This window comes from Macaca nemestrina, chromosome 12, assembly GCF_043159975.1.
Source record: "Macaca nemestrina isolate mMacNem1 chromosome 12, mMacNem.hap1, whole genome shotgun sequence".
NCBI lineage: Eukaryota > Metazoa > Chordata > Mammalia > Primates > Cercopithecidae > Macaca > Macaca nemestrina.
In genome coordinates, this window is record NC_092136.1 from 125,473,049 (window position 1) to 125,490,551 (window position 17,503).

Consider the following 17,503-nt stretch of genomic DNA (forward strand, 5'->3'; position numbering starts at 1 on the left):
CCCCGCCCTCCAGCGCCTGCGCGCCGCACCGCGGTGGTCGCAGGCGCGGACGCGTGCCCCCCTGCGGAAGCCCATTGGCCAGGGGATAGAACCAGCACCGCCTCGCGCCTGTGGTGGAAGCACGTGCTGGGGGCGGGAGCAGCGATCGCAGCCATGGCGTCGTTACTGTGGGGAGGCGACGCAGGGGCGGCGGAGAGCGAGCGGCTGAACAGCCACGTAACCGCCACCGAGTCGGGGGGTGCACAGCCGCGGGGGTGGAGCTCCCACTCGCAGAGGGAGATCGGCCGGGAGGGGAGGGAGAGCCCGCGAGCGTTCGAAGCGGGGCGTCAGATGCTGGAGGGGAGATGCGGGAAGGGTTTGGAAGAGGGCCACAGAGGGAGACCCCGTCCCCACCCCCACGAGAGGCAAGACCTTTGGTTAGAAAGGGCAAAAATGACGACCCCTGGAAATCCAGGGTGGGAACGCAGCTCTGGTAGTCCCAGCTGGACCCCGAGTTTTCTACTCTGCCCATTTGCTCATTAAGCCTCAGCTTGCTTCCATCCATTTGCCAGCGCACTTTCCTAGCCTTCCTCCCCTTGTTGGTGCCGTGAGCCCCAAGTACTGCCCAACTCTAAACTAGAGGCCTAGGAAAGAGAAACTTCATGTACAGGGAATACAGAAAATCTCCAATTTTAGGATAATTCATACAGGAAACCTAACTTCGAAAGCAATCTGCTGCTACCTAATATTGCAAAGGAAGCAATACCCGGGTGTCCTTCCCTGAATCCCTCCCAGCCCCTGTGGTAGGGAAGCACTGGGCTGCTTGAAGGCTTGCATCCTAATATTGGTTGAAATTTGTGTCTCTCAATAGTTTTCAAACCTCAGCCACCCCCGGAAGAACCTTCGGGGTGTCAAGAGTACTACAGTCCGAAACATAGGTGAGTGCTGTTAGGGCAAAGCAGAGCAACCTTAGTGATTAAAAAGCATTGCTTTGCTTTCATCCCGTCCCTGCCAAGTGAGATAGGGCGAGTTCTTCAGTGTGACACTCAACACTCTCCATTACCTTCCCAATCATTTCGTCCACTCCTCCATGAAATGACTCTTCTTGCCAGTAGACACTGAAGAGTCAGGAAGAAAAAATTGAATAGTCTGCTTTACATTTCTGCTCAGCTTTTGTCTTTACTTGTATTGTTTCTCCTCCATCCTTTCCAGATGGTTCTATTAATAACATCAAAGAAGATGAAGAAGATGATGTAGGTAGGAGATGAATTCATTTGCATGTATCTACTAGCATTCTGTTTCCATTTATAACTTTAATAGTGTGAGTGAATAATATAATCTCAATTGGAAAATGCCTGTCTTTGCTCCTGTTTTCTTATAGTGACTATCAGGAGACACACTAAATTAGGAAGAAGGTATATTTATTTATAGGAAGTTGAAATGGAATATGCAGGGATTGGGTTCAGAATTTCCAGCTGTCAAGGATTTGGTCTCATGGAGATGGCCATAGGCTACTTTGAAGTTAGAGGATAGTGAAGTAACAGAGCATAAGAAACTGAATCCTCATAAAGAACGGATTCTCAGTGCTATATCATTCTTTCTGGAACCTTCTTTTAGAGGAAAAATGAGCATAGGTGCAATTGCTTGGTATGCAACCACTGAAAGAGAAAGAACAACTTATTTGTTGTCATTCAGGAAGCTTGATGTCCTCTTTTTTATTTTTGCTTTTCTAGTGGATTTGGCAGCTAATTCACTCTTAAACAAGTTAATCCGTCAGTCCTTAGTAGAATCCAGTCACCGTGTGGAAGTTTTACAGAAGGATCCCAGCTCTCCACTTTACTCAGTAAAGACATTTGAAGAGCTGCGGCTGTGAGTATTTTTACTCTTTTAACATGGGAAAAATGCTGAAAAGCACAGAACAAACGAATCTGCTTATAATAAAAACCATCAGGATCTCCTCTTTGTTTTCTGATACTGAATATTTTGTTTTTGTTTTTTGAGACAGAGTCTCACTCTGTCGCCCAGGCTGGAGTGCAATGACATGATCTCGGCTCACTGCACCTCCGCCTGACAGGTTCAAACGATTCTCCTGCCTCAGCCTCCCAAGTAGCTGGGACTACAGGCATGCACCACCATGCCTGGTTAATTTTTGTTTTAATATTCAGTATTAAAGTGAGATTTGCACATTTCCATGCAATCAAAATATAACTCAGACAGGGTGCAGTGGCTTATGCCTAAAATCCCAACACTTGGGAGACTGAGGAGGGCGGATCACTCGAGGGTCAGGAGCTTGAGACCAGCCTGGCTGACATGGAGAAACCCCGTGTCTACTAAAAATACAAAACTTAGCCGATCATGGTGGCACGCACCTGTAGTCCCAGCTACTCAGGAAGCTGAGGCAGGAGAATCGCTTGAACCCAGGAGGCTGAGGTTGCAGCAAGCTGAGGTCACACCACTGCACTCCAGCCTGGGTGACAGAGCGAGACATTGTCTCAAAAAAAAAAAAAAAAAGAAGAAGAAAGGATGTTCTAAAGAAGAACATTAGGATACCCAAGTTGCCTGGCAAATTGAGAACATTTTTGATAGTTAAGATATTTTCATCCTGGGATAGAGAGCTAAGCTAAGCACTGCCAGATTGCCCCTCTCCGTATCAGAACCCAGATTCTAATGACCCAGACATCCTACTTCACCCACTGTAGATAAGTTATAAGCTTTTACTTTCCTGATTATATTTTGTTTCAAATGGTCTTAAACTGAGTAACTTTCACAAACGGGTTTGCATTCCTTAGGGATTTATCATTTGACGCTAAAAAATGTATTTTAACAGAAAGAAAAGCACTGAAACCTACTTATGTAAAGGGTAAAAATCCAAAATCCTAGTTCCCAGACGTTTTCTAAGTGGTAGAAAGCCTACCCATGATTTAAGACGGGCTGCCAGCCCTCTACCAATTAAGCACACACAAATGTGCATGCCATTAAAAGTTGAAGTGTTCTAGTTCATTTGATTTATCCTCGTTTTGTCATTTTTCTTAAGACCCTCAGGAAAGCGGCATTTTGAAACATTGCCTCAGAAGGATAAAGTAATATTGTGTTTTCTACTCCTAGAAAGAACTAATCTAAGAATCACCTAAATAAAAATTTATCTTTTCTGAAAATTACTGTCAAAAATGTCAATATCATTCGTGAAAAGGAACTAAACAGTAAATGTCACTTAGTTTTCTGTTTAGGCAGAAAATATAACTCTCTCAGCAAATGGATATATTCTTTTTATCCGATGAGTTTTTCCTTTTTTGCTTCGTTCAACAGAAGGTTTGGCTTAGGATCTTTACCACTGTCCTTCGCCTAGACTTATGGCATAGCTTATTGTTTTAGTGGTCCAGCTCTACAGGTGTGATTGTTGATGTTTGGAAGTTGAGGTATGAATGATCTATCTCCAAATACTAGTTTTAAGCTCAGTGGCAAGTGACTTAATTTAGAAATGCACCTTTCAGGTATGTATTTCTGATGCTACTGACCAACTATAAGCTGTGTTTGATTTTTTTTTTTTTTTTTTTTTTTTTTTTTTTTTTTTTTTTTACAGAAAGGAAGAGTTACTAAAAGGAATCTATGCAATGGGATTTAATAGGCCATCCAAAATCCAAGAGATGGCTCTCCCTATGATGCTGGCACATCCGTGAGTTTCCAGGGTAGTGGTATTCTAACTTGGTTATGTTTACTTTCTTATTTTCAGTTTATGTCCACTCTCTTGTATTCAGTTTAGCCCAGTGGTCTTCTCTTTTCTGCAGACCCCAGAACCTCATAGCACAGAGCCAGTCGGGAACAGGAAAGACAGCGGCATTCGTGTTGGCAATGTTAAGCAGAGTTAATGCCTTGGAATTTTTCCCACAGGTAAGGCAAGGCTGAGAGAACACTGGGAATGCTTGCACTACCAGTGCTAATTTAGTAATAGGTGATATTCCTGTGCAATAATATGGTTACTACGGTGATAAAATATTTAGAAAAGACATAAAATCATAGAGCATTGGGCAGCAGTATGGGACAGTGATGGAGAGGACAGGCTTTAGAGTCTTGAGTAGTTTGAATCCGAACCTCCCACTTACTAACTGAATGTCTTAGGCAAGTTAGTAAATCTCAGTCTGTTAATCCTGGTCTGTAAAGATAGCATCTGTAAAGGAATGTATCATAGTTGATCTGTTCAGCCTTAAATCCTAATACCTAGCACAGTGCCTGGCTTATAGAAACCACTCATTAAACATTGAATAAAGTCATCATGTGGATTTAATGAAGTAATTTACATTTTTAGCACAGTGCCTGGCATAAGTTAAGCATGCAGTAATTACAGCCATCTAGCTGCAGGACCAGAAGGTCATGTAGTCCACCTCACTTTAGCAGAGGAGGACACTGATGCTTGGAGAGGGAAATGTCTTTTTTGAGGTCCCCAGAGAGTGGCTGAGTCAAGACTGGCACTGGTACCCGGTTTACCATTTTCCTAGTGTAGTTTCCACTCGTGAAAAGTATCTGGTCGTCTCCCCCTATTTGCTTGACAAGCCGAGTACCCATATGCATTAAGTGCTGTGGGGAACACCAAGGCACTCTCAGTTAGCTTCCACTCTGATCAGCCAGGTCAGCTATAGGTAAGGCAAAGGAAATCTTACGCATTTTAGACAAATTCAGTGAAATTTATGATTAGGGTTTGATATTATCAATAAAAATTATGTAGGGTAAGTTATGCCTGAGCACATTTTGAAAAATGTGTGTGAAAGGTGTTTTTAGCACTTTGGCTATGTTTCCCTATCACAGATTCCTAATTGACACATGTAAGTGCATTAGGTATCACCAGTTTTTTCCATCAGCATCTTTATTCATCAGCAACCATCATTTTTATGGAGTATGGAGTAACAGAGTTTGGGGGAATATTCTGCCCATTATATATTATATTATATTATATATATCATATTATGTGTTATAAAGATATAGATAATATAAACAGATTGGATCAAGCAAGGAGTGTTCCCAAAATAGGCAGTCTTTTTTGTTTTTTTCTTTTTGTTTGTTTTTGACATGGAGTCTCACTCTGTTACCCAAGCTGGAGTGCAGTGGTACAATCTTGGCTCACTGCAACCTCTGCCACCTGGGTTCAAGTGATTCTCCTGCCTCAGCCTCCCAAGTAGCTGGGATTACAGGCGCCCACCATCACGCCTGGCTAATTTTGTTGTATTTTCAGTAGAGATGGGGTTTTGCCATTTTGGCCAGGCTAGTCTCGAACTCCTGACTTCAGGTGATCCACCCACCTCAGCCTCCCAAAGTGCTGGGATTACAGGTGTGAGCCACTGTGCTCAGCCTCAAAAATAGACTTTTAATAGCAAATGAGAGCTATGGGATAGAGCTCAAACTGTAATTTGCCTTGCATTCATTGATTCCCAGCTTCCCTACATCTCATTCTTCCCCCTCCTATGCCTCCCCGACCCCAAAAAGGGTGACTAGTAACTTGTGTTTCTAAATAACCCTTTAGAGAGGAATATGTAAAAGGTAGCTGTTTCTCCATTCCTCAGCCCCTTCCTCTTCTCATACTCAACATTCACATCAAATCTGTCAACTATTAAACTGTATCCAATTAAAAATATTTCATTCAACGAAAACCTTCAATTTCCTTTCTGTGTCTCTCCCTATACAAATTTTTCTTATAGTTGACATTTGAAAGATGCTTTTAAGAACCTTTCTCCTCCCTTCTCTCTCTATCCCACAGTGCCTCTGCCTAGCTCCTACTTATGAATTGGCTCTGCAAACTGGCCGTGTGGTTGAGCAGATGGGAAAATTCTGTGTGGATGTTCAAGTGATGTATGCCATTCGAGGGAATCGAAGTACGTACCAGTAAGCCAGTCCTGGCTGATTTTTCAAATCCTGGCTTCACCGCTAATAAGCATTTTATATAACTTCTTGGCATTCTCATCTCTAAATGAGGGAAATAATAGCACTCATGTCACAGAGTTATCAGAATTGAGATAACGTTGTTAAAGCATTGTACGCAATGCCTGGCACGTAGTAAGGACTCACTAAATGTTAGCCACATCATTTCCACATCCTGCAAGAGGATGTATAGTCCTTTGTATAGTCCTTACTTCAAGACTTGGTTGTTTTGTGCAGGACAGCTTTTATTTTTGGATTTTCATTAAACTATTATAAGCTTATCATGGGGAAAAAAACTTTAAAAGACAAAAAGATGAAAAGATAGAAGTGAAAATTGTTCTTCATTGCCCTCCAAAAACGTAATCCCACAGATCACATAGTAAACAGGCAAGCCTTTGTTTTTTGCTTTTTTTTTTTTTTAGCTCATACAAGCACATACAAATGCCCATATTTATATTTGTTTTCATTGAGTGTTTACAAAAATGGGAGCACTTTTTTTCATACTGTTTGTTCCTTTGACTAGCTACCCAATATTTCATAATTTATTTAATGTAACCTATTGATGGACATTTTGGTTATTTTCTGTTTGGGGAAGTGCCATTTTTCACAGTTAAAGTTAAGATAAAGTCAGAAATTTATCCTAAAAATTCTGCAGAATCAGAAACCACAGTGACCCTTAGGGTTTCCACTTGGAAAATTATTGCAAACTGTGTTTTTGCTTATGAGCTTTATGTTGCACTGCCCTGAACTGTGACCTGTTGGAGTTGTTTGCATCTGAAGGAGTGCTTAAAACCCTTTTCTCCCCAGTTCCCAGAGGCACCGACATCACTAAACAGATTATAATTGGCACTCCTGGGACTGTCCTAGATTGGTGTTTTAAACTAAAATTGATTGATTTGACTAAGATTCGTGTGTTTGTCCTGGATGAAGCAGATGTGATGATTGACACTCAAGGATTCTCAGATCATAGTATTCGTATTCAAAGGTAATCTTCAGAGTCCTCCTCTCTTCCTCAGCCTTCTGTCCAGATGGGGAATTTCATTTGTTTACTCCTCCACATGATCTCTTTATTGCTTAACTCCTCACCACCTTCACCTCTAAAATAAATTTGGGTTTTTACATTATTTTCACCAGTTCAGGAGTCCCTCAGACTGCTATAGTTTTCCAGCTTCTTCAGTTTGCAATCTTGCCTGAGTGCTTTACTTTTGCAACACAGCTTACAGATGGACTCTATTAATATACAGTGCATCTGCACCAAATTTGCCAATATGTTCTATATTTTGGCCAAAATTCTGCAGAGGATCTGTTAAAGCCTGGTGAGAATACAATGGATAATTGAGATAGAGTAGAGGACACAGTAATGTGGGATCAGGAGGCTGGTAATCTAGTCCTGACTTTCCCTCTTAATTTGTAAAAAGCCGTGTCGTTTTCCTAGGCCTCTCTATCAGGATCACCTGAGAGATTTAAAACTACAGATTACCGGACCCAGCCTCAGACTTACTGAATGAGAGTTTCTGTAAGTGGGATTTAGGAATCGCGTATTTTTTAATGAAGTATTACATACTCAATGTTAAATTCAATTAGTATTGAAAGACTTGTAATGAAAAACAGTAACCCCTTGCTCCAACCTGAAGAGAATACTTTTTTTCTGATATTAACCTTCATACCTTTAAATAATATTTTCATACTGCTGTTTCCTGATGTGTAGTCATTGTCAACTAATTTCCCATTATAGGAAGTGGGAATTGAGTTCTTTGAAAACACCACCCATTCTACCTTTCCTATCCCCCATCACCTCTCTGTAATTATGCCATGAATTAGGTCACATTAACTGTCAGTATTGATATCATGTGACAGTGTAAGTATTGTTCACTGCTGAACCAAACAGCATATTATTATAATTACAGTTGCCCCTCTGTATCCACAAGGGATTGGTTCCTGGACCCCCTGCACATACCAAAATCTGTGGATGTTCAAGTCCCTGACGTAAAATGTTATAGTATTTACATATAACTTATACACATCTTCTTGTGTACTTTAAATCATTTCTAGATTATTTATAATGACAAGAAAAAAGTCCGTATACATTCAGTACAAGCACAATTTTTTTCCGAATATTTTTGATCCACAGTTGTTTGAATCCACAGACGTGGAGCCCACAGATACAGATACCACTAATATAAAGGGCTGCTTTTCTTGTAAAGCTTTTTCTTCTAGAAGTAATCATTGCTTTTGCTTTTTTTTTTCATTTAGTTAGTATCACTGTGTAAGGATCTTTAATTTTCCCATAGCTATTCTGTCATATGTGTCATATGTCTGATATCTCCAAATAGTAAAATAAAATTTAAAAATCCATCCATTTCTCGGCTGGGCACGGTGGCTCACACCTGTAATCCCAACACTTTGGGAGGCTGAGGCAGGTGGATCATAAGGCTAGGATATCGAGACCATCCTGGCTAACACGGTGAAACCCTGTCTCTACTAAAAATACAAAAAATTAGCCGGGCGTGGTGGTGGGCGCCTGTAGTCCCAGCTCCTCGGGAGGCTGAGGCAGGAGAATGGCGTGAACCCGGGAGGCGGAGCTTGCACTGAACGGAGATCGCGCCACTGCACTCCAGCCTGGGTGATGGAGTGAGACTCCATCTCAAAAAAAAAAAAAAAAAAAAAAATCCATCCATTTCTCTTTTTTCCTGCCGATATTCCAAGCTCCCTCTGTCCAGCTTCAGTCTGGTGGATCTGCTGTACAGCTGTCATCATGGGGTCTTTCCTTTGCTCACTTAAGTTTTAAATCTCCTATATCTTGGGTCGTTTCTCTTGGAGTACTTCCTCAGTATGCTGGAGTATATTTTCTAATGTCTTCCTGAAAAATAATATAAAAGAGATTTATTTTTCAGCCCTTACATGTCTGAAAATGTCCTTATTATACCGGTAAATTTGATCTTTTGGCTAATAGTTTGCCTGGATAGGAATCCTATGTCATTCTCTCTCTAAATTCAGAGAAATGTTGAAAACAGAAAAGTTTTTAAAAATAATTATATATATAATTAATATCCTCAGCTTCTGCTGTTGTTACTGAAAAGTTTAATGACACCCTGATCTCCAAGCTTTTATTTATGACCTTTTTTTTTTTTAGTCACTGTATTTTCCCCTGTTGCTCCCCTTTAATTTGTATCTAGTTCTTCCCATTCTGAATCAAGTTAGTTGTGGCTGTTCTTTCCCTCCCAAGATATATAATGCCTGCTGTCAAATAACTGGCTCTGTTTCCTTCATCTCCATTTACCTTTGTGTGAGATTATAACTATAAAGAGCATCTAGTCTACCCCTCTTGTGACTGTGTGAGTCTGCCTCTCCTAAAGAGGAAATTGGCATGAGAAACCTCAGACCCTCCAGAATATATATCTAAACTTTGCCCTAAGGTCTACATTCTGTTTATATACTTTTCTAAATTCTTGGTGGCAAGGATGGGCAGGACCTTGGCTATCTGCCTGGAGATACAGCTGGTCGTTGCAGGCAGCACCTCACGTGGAACGGGTGCGTGCAGCGGCTGATGGCAGTGGCATGAAGTGCTTGAAGAAGAGTGACGGGGTGGCAGCTGGGTGACAGCCTTCTCTCCTCTGTCACAGAGCTCTACCCTCCGAATGCCAAATGCTCCTCTTTTCAGCAACCTTTGAGGACTCTGTGTGGCACTTTGCTGAACGAATCATCCCTGACCCTAATGTTATCAAGTTACGCAAAGAGGAGCTTACCCTGAACAACATCCGGCAATATTACGTGTTGTGTGAGCACAGGAAAGACAAATACCAAGCTCTGTGCAACATTTATGGCAGCATCACCATTGGCCAGGCCATCATCTTCTGCCAGGTACACTCTGTGGGTGTGTCTTCATCGTGCCAGATATGTCTACAGGCAGAGGTGGGGGACGATAACAAGCGCCCTATAGCCAGGCACGATGTTCAGCACTTCTTGTGTGTCTCCAGTTTAATCTTCAGAACAGCTCTAAATAGAAATTACCTGTATTTTATGGGTGAAACGTAAAAAGGTTAATGGAATAGGATCTTCAAAGTGATGTTAAACACGGGGCCTTCTTTCAGAGGGACTGCTTCTAACACTTCCCCATTTCAGTTTATGTTTATTGTACCTTGTACAGACACCCTTTATCCGGTGAAGGATGTTATTCATTATTAACAGCACCCCATTTTTATGTTTGCTTTTTGCCTTCTGACATTCTCATGTTCATGTGTTTTATTTTCTCACTACCCCGTAAACACTCTAAGCTTCATGAGAGCAGGGTCTCCTCTCTCTCATTCACTCCCATATCCACTGCACTAGACCAGCACCTGTCTGGCGCGTGGACAGCACCAAAAACATATTTGTAGAATAAAAGAAAGCTCTGCCACTGGCTAACCATGCAACCTTAGGCAAGTTACATAACATTTTTAAGTTTGAGAGTTTTGTCTGTTTTCATTTTATTTATTTATTTATTTTTTATTTTTTTTGTGATGGAGTCTCACTCTGCTGCCCAGGCTGGAGTGCAATGGCGTGATCTCAGCTCACTGCAGTCTCCGCCCCCTGGGTTCAAACGATTCTCCTGCCTCAGCTTCCCGAGTAGCTGAGCCTACAGGTGCCTGCCACCACACCCGGCTAATTTTTGTATTTTTTTTAGTGTAGACAGGGTTTCACCATGCTGGCCAGGCTGGTCTCAAACTTCCGACCTCAGGTAATCCACCCGCCTCGGCCTCCCAAAGTGCTGGGATTACAGGTGTGAGCCACCGCACCTGGCCTGTTTTTAATTTTTTAAATGAAACTAGGTTGCTACTTCATTAATTTGTTGTGAAAACACATGACCCTCACAGTAATGCACGTAAAGATTTTAGCCAGATGTCTGGCACATGGGAAACAAGCACTCTTAGAGTGTCTGTTGTTGCCATTGTTACATGATATCATTTTGTCATCATAGCACATGTGAGGTAGATGTAGCACATTTATCTCTGTTTCATGGGTGAGAAAGCCAGAGGTCTGACTGGTGGAGAGGATGTGGCCTTAGAAGCACAGACGGGGGGGGAGGATGCCATGCCACATTTTAAGGCCCTTGAGGACTGAGGGAGAGGTGAAACTAAACTCCTCTGCAGCCCTCTCCTACCCCCGCCCTGCATGCATGGTGTCACAAGCACAGCTAGGCTGCTCTGCTTAATCTTGGGGTGCTGTGGTGGGTTTTGCTTTTTTACATAGACTCGTCGAAACGCTAAGTGGTTGACCGTGGAGATGATACAGGATGGCCACCAGGTGTCTTTGTTGAGCGGGGAACTGACCGTGGAGCAGCGAGCTTCCATCATTCAGAGGTTTCGGGATGGGAAAGAGAAGGTTCTCATAACAACTAATGTTTGCGCTCGAGGTGTGTGTTTAAAGTCAGGTCTTGAGTTCTAATGTGCATATGATAAAATGCATTCTTTTTAAGTGTATAGTTTTGTGAGTTTCGACAAACATGCAATCATGCAGCTATCACTGTCATCAAAAAATAGAGCATCTCCATCTCCCCAGTTTCCTCACACTCCTTTTCAGCCAGTCTCCCTTCCCATCCCATGGCCCCTGGCACCTACTGATCAGATTTCTGTCTCCATATTTTTGGAGACACAGAATCAAATCATACTATATATAGCCTTTGTGTAACTTCTTCCACCTGACATAATGCTCATAATAATACTAATGAATTTCATTAGTATTATTACATGTACCAGCAGTTCATTTCCTTTTAATTACTGATAGTATTCTATTAATAGTTCATCTGTTCACCAGTTGATGGACATTTGGATTGCTTTCAGTTGGGGCTATACTTAACAAGGCAGTAATAAAAATTCATGTGTAGGTCTTTATTTAGAGATATACTTTCATTTCTCTTGGGTAAATATCTAGGAGTGGGATTGTTGGGTCCTGTGATAAGTATACATTTAGCTTTATAAGAAGCTGTAAAACTCTTCCAGTTGCCAGCAATTGCTAACGTCACTCTTAATTTTAACCATTCTAGGAGATGTATGCTGGGATCTTATTGTGGTTTTAAGTTGCATTTCTCTGATAACTAATGATGTTGAGCATCTCTGTGGAGTTTCTAATTTTAAAAGTGTTGACTACTGGTGAAAAAAAAAATCCTTAGTTTTTTCAAGAGAAGGGTCTTCCCACATTCTTCATCCCTCCTAAATCATTGCTTGGACTCCATACTCAGACCACATTTCCTGGTTAATTCTTAGTTTAGCACACAGAACTGACAACCTGCCGTGCTAGGAGTAGATGCTGAGCTCTGCTCTTGGGAAGAGTATCCTGAAAAAAGGATGAGGTTCCTATCCCTTAGGAGCTCACAGCCTAGGCTCTCACCTCTCTACACTGGTGCTATTCAATAGAGCTTTCTGCAGTGATGGAGATGTTCTATTCTCTGCTCTTCAGTTGGTAGCCACTAGCCATATTGGCTCTTGAGCACTTGAAATGTGGTTTGTGTGATTGAGGAACTGAATTTTTCCACTAACCATATTGGCTCTTGAGCACTTGAAATGTGGCTAGTGTGATTGACAAACGAATTTTTAATTTTATTTAATTTAAATATAGCCACATGGTGCTAACGTTTACCATATTGGACAGCATAACTCTAGACCCTAGAGGAAGGAAGGCACAGAGAGCTCCAGGTCAAGGCACAGTGCAAGGAGCGCGAGGATCCTGACCTGGACAGCTTGTTAATGTTGAGAAGGAAGGCACAGCGGGGAGGGGAAGTGCAGAAGTCTTCCGAGGCAGCCTTCAATCTGAAAGGTTTTGCAGGGCGGGTGTGGTGGCTCACGCCTGTAATCCCAACACTTTGGGAGGCCGAGGCGGGTGGATTGCTTAAGGTCAGGAGTTCAAGACCAGCCTGACCAACATGGTGAAACTGCGTCTCTACTAAAAATACAAAAATTAGCCAGACATAGTGATGGGCACCTGTAATCCCAGCTACTCAGGAGGCTGAGACGGGAGAATCACTTGAACCTGGGAGGCAGAGGTAGCAGTGAACCAAGATCGTACCACTGCACTCCAACCTGGGTTACAGAGCGAGACTCCATCTCAAAAAGAAAAAAAAAAAGAAGAAGAAGGAGAAGAGAAAAAGAAAAGTTTTGCAGGAAGGGTAGCAGTTCAGTTGAATGAGAATTTACGTTTGTTCAGGAAATGGCCAGACCTTGACTGGAGTGTTGTATTTGTGAGTCAGGAGAGAAAGAGATGAGTCTTTAGGTGGTTTGAGGTCTTGAATTGCTTGTACTTTTCCTGTACAATTTGGGCAGTGGGTTTTGAACACAGGTGTGCTGGACATTGCTCTGGTGACCATCATAGGAGAGATGAGAGGAGTAGGGGAAGAGAGTGGTGAGAAATCAGTCTGGAAGTTGGTGTAACCACTGAGGTAAGGGCTTGAAAAGACCTGACCAGAACAGTAGCCATGAAATGGAGCAGAGCCAGAGCCCCATGATAGGTAAGCGGGTGTGAGACTACGGGGCCTGCTGGGGACTTGGGACAGCAGGAGCAGAGATGAGAGGGTGGCTCTGTGGGCTTGGCAAGGGCACCTCTCCACCACACACACACACACACACACACACACACACACACACACACACACATGCTTTGTGTATATTTACATTTCTGTAGCATTCTCTATGGACACTCTTATGTAGCATCAAGACATCACAGCATGCAAGCAAACTTCCTAACCAAAGTACCTGTCTCAATTACATACGCCCAGGTTGGATTTCTAAATTTTCTCTATAAATACGAATTCCCTTGGCAAACATGGTACTTGAATGGCCCGTGTCCTGAGGAAAGCCTTGCAGGACCCTGTGGTGTTTTTCCTCTTCTAGGGATTGATGTGAAGCAGGTCACGATTGTTGTGAACTTTGATCTCCCTGTAAAACAAGGAGAGGAGCCAGACTATGAGACCTACCTCCACCGCATAGGGCGGACAGGGCGCTTTGGGAAGAAGGGCCTTGCCTTCAACATGATTGAAGTGGATAAGCTGCCCTCGCTCATGAAAATCCAGGACCACTTTAGTAAGTAGCACCACCCTCACAATATGACCTGTAGACCTGCCGGTCTGACAGCCATGATGTGTGCTGGAGAGCTCATAAGAGTAGTGGCAGCAGAATGCACGAACTGGAAGGCCTCTACTTCACAGGACCACGGTTCTAATATGAGACAGATGATTAAATAGTGCTTGTATGGTAATTAAAAATTATTTTGATCAAGTAGAATTAATATGAGCTCAGGCTGGGTGTGGTGGCTTACACCTGTAATCCCAGCACTTTGGGAGGTCAAGGTGGTCAGATCACGAGGTCAGGAAATCCGGACCATCCTGGCCGACATGGTGAAACCCCATCTCTACTAAAAATACAAAAATTAGCTGGGCGTGGTGGTGGGCACCTGTGGTCCTAGCTGCTGGGGAGGCTGAGGCAGGAGAATCACTTGAACCCGGGAGGCAGAGGTTGCAGTGAGCTGAGGTCGCACAACTGCACTCCATCCTGGCAAAAGACCTAGACTGCATCTCAGGAAAAAAAAAAAAAAAAATAGAGCTCAGATTTACATGTTATAACTCATTCTGCAGTCAGAATTTCACATCTTGTGAAGGCAGAGCAGATTGTGGAGCAGATTTTCACATCTTATAAAGAAATCCCCTAAGCAAGTAGTAACATCCTTTAAGATTCTCTTCAGTTCTCTTTTACTTATGCTTTTTCCCTCCTCTTGCCCACCCTCCCAAACGGGAAAGTCCTAAATTCTGAAGTCTGTGACATCAGCCCCCCATCTAAACAAGGCAGGCTCTGATGACGGCCTGCTGGAACTCTGGACTGGCGGATTTCTCTGATGGAAACTCCAAAGGTCCCATGGCTCAAATTGTCGCATGCCCCAAAGCCCATGGATCTGGCTGGGGAGCAGGGGAGGAGGAACACCTGCCAGGACAGTGGTACTTAACCTTTGTAGAAAGCAATAAGCGCTCTCCCCAGGGAAGTGCACACAGGCACACACATGCCATTTGGAATATAATTTTCATAGGTTGGTAGACTGACTGTAGCACATCCACCGACCTTTCAGGGAAGTAGGTTAAGTGCCCCTGTGTTAGGCTAACTGGGGAGGACAGGGTGAGGAAGATGCATTAAGGCCACTGTCGCTATGGTGAGCTCCTAAGGCCCTGGTCTCAGGAAGTGACTGCAGTAGAAGAGCCTCAGTCCCTCCCAGGCTCTCCTCACTTCCACTCTGGCCTTCTTTGCCCCAGCGTATCTAGATACATACATTTCATGGTCTGTGGCATTTGATGCTGTTTGAGTTAGTATTGGTCAGTGACTTTGACACCCTTCCTTCCTCATGTTCCTATATCAGGGCTTTCTATACAAGGTATCACTGTCTTCAGAAATCTGGATGGAATGAAGTTCCAGTTAGACCCTGATGTAAGACTGGTTCTGTTCTCTTTTGTTCTTTTAGACAGCAGTATTAAACAACTCAACGCTGAAGACATGGATGAAATTGAAAAGATTGACTATTGAAGAAAGAACTTTATTGTTTGTGCAGTATCCTAGTTTATGTGAGAACATCTCAGTGGGTTTTGAAGGTAGTTTTTTTATGTTGAGGCTTTTTCAACATGAAACTGTCACAGATGGCAAAATAAATGTCACTGTACTTAGTGTTAAGACATGAGGTCTTTTTGAAACCAAATTGATGTGAAGCTTGTGATCCTTTTGAATAAAAAAAAAAGCAAGATTATTTCTTATTCTAATCTTTGTACAGGTAATATCTCAATGTGGGCTTCTGTGTGTTTTTGGATTTGGTTTTTACAATCTGAGCAGATCGTGCCTCTTGGGAGCATCTTCCTGTGTCACGAGAGGGCGGTAGAGCTTCGCTGATTTTGGAAGCTGAGCGGGTAGGAAAAAGCCCGGTGTCCTCAGACCTCATTCACAGGCGCCCTTTCCAGCCATTTATGCCTTTCTGCACTCCTCACCTTAAACTCCCCCATGCATGCACGTGCGTGTTCTTAAGTGAAAGTACAGATTAAAACTTTTAAAAAGTGAAACCATTAGGAAGAAAGACTATTTTGCTGCTTTAATGTTTCAAGGGACATACAGAATTTCAGAATATTTTTCTATTTTGCTTCTTACTGTCTTCAAATTAGAGAAGATTTCTCCCTCATCATTTATTTCATGGTCTCTAAAAGTGTGGCTTTAATATGGGCATTTCTTTTTTTTTTTCTTTGAGACGGAGTCTCGCTCTGTCACCCAGTCTGGAGTGCAGTGGCCGGATCTCAGCTCACTGCAAGCTCCACCTCCCGGGTTTACGCCATTCTCCTGCCTCAGCCTCCCGAGTAGCTGGGACTACAGGCGATGGGCATTTCTTAAAAGCAGTTGGTGGAGGGTAAAAAAACCCCACATACCCTATTAAAGAAGTAACATTTCAGAGAGCAAAATTTTTTTTTGTTTTTAAGCATTTAAAGGTATATCTGAGAATCCTGGACATTTTCCCACAAGTCCCATTGAGATACGTTTTAATTTTTCGTATTTCCTACTCAAAAGTAAAGTGTAGTGAGCTTGAGAAAATGGGGTAAATAGAGAGTCTCCCAGAAAGCTGAAGCAGATCTTGCAGCCAGAGCACCGATACCAGCTCTGTCACGGCACCAGACTGCACCAGTGGCTGCAGTGAGCGCCCCTGTCACCAGTGGGATGGTGGTTCCTGGCATATCTATTTTGATATTCCTCTTCCATGTCACCCTGCCCGTGTTTTCTCCCAGAAAGCAGGGCTCAGAAATACATAAAAATCATCACATGGCTGGGTGCAGTGGCTCGCACCTGTAATCCTAGCACTTTGGGAGGTCAAGGCGGGCGGATCACAAGGTCAGGCGTTCAAGACCAGCCTTACCAACATGGTAAAACCCCTTCTCTACTAAAAATACAAAAATTAGCCAGGGGTGGTGGTGCGTGCCTGTAATCCCAGCTACTCAGGAGGCTGAGGCAGGAGAATCACTTGAACCTGGGAGGACGAGGTTGCAGTGAGCCGAGATCATGCCACTGCACTCCAGCCTGGGCGACAGAGTAAGACTCTGTCTCAAAAAAAGAAAAAAAACGCTGCCTCATTTAGCAACAGATATTTATTGCGTACCCTTTATGGTAAACACCAGGGAAAAGGAGGTGAGTGAGATACAACAGCCATGTTGGAATTCAGAGCCTAATGGCAAAGACCTAGAATGAGCCAGCATGATAACAGACTGTGCAAAAGCAAGCGGGCCCAGGTCACTACTGTAGCACAGAGGAGGGACCCTAGTACCATCTAGGCCAGCTTCGAGAGGAGAGGACACTCAGGATCTACTACAGGAGAGCAGGGTGTATTCAGCTGTGCCTTCTCAGCGTGGACTTCCCAGCAACTTTCTAACCTGAGTCTATGAGAGGAAGTGTTCCAGACACAGCTCATCATAATTACCTGGAGAGCCTGGGGAACAAAATACAGATTTCCTTCCACATGCAGATGAAACCAGACTCTCCGAGGGCAGAGCTCAGAAATACCCACTTCCATAAGGGAGCCGCAAGCACAGGTAGAGCAGTGGTACTGATGACGGCCGTCTCGGGGAGACCCTCAGGCA

General features: G+C 43.1%; 1 protein-coding gene across 3 annotated transcripts; it reads left to right on the forward strand.

Annotated features, from left to right (window-relative positions):
* The first annotated feature begins 67 nt into the window (after positions 1–67).
* LOC105476250 (DEAD-box helicase 25) lies at positions 68–15,639 on the forward strand. 3 transcript variants are annotated; one of them, XM_011731989.2, is made up of 12 exons: positions 68–216; positions 851–917; positions 1,192–1,236; positions 1,713–1,848; positions 3,560–3,652; positions 3,765–3,867; positions 5,726–5,840; positions 6,694–6,871; positions 9,510–9,747; positions 11,116–11,278; positions 13,749–13,937; positions 15,361–15,639. In XM_011731989.2, the coding sequence occupies exons 1-12, from the start codon at positions 154–156 to the stop codon at positions 15,420–15,422; spliced, it is 1,452 nt and encodes a 483-aa protein (XP_011730291.2). In that variant the 5' UTR covers positions 68–153; the 3' UTR covers positions 15,423–15,639. The 3 variants fall into 3 exon arrangements, with proteins under 3 accessions (XP_011730291.2, XP_011730292.2, XP_011730290.2); XM_011731990.3 differs by lacking the exon at positions 68–216 and adding an exon at positions 283–404; XM_011731988.3 differs by lacking the exon at positions 68–216 and adding an exon at positions 286–416.
* The last annotated feature ends 1,864 nt before the right edge of the window (positions 15,640–17,503 follow it).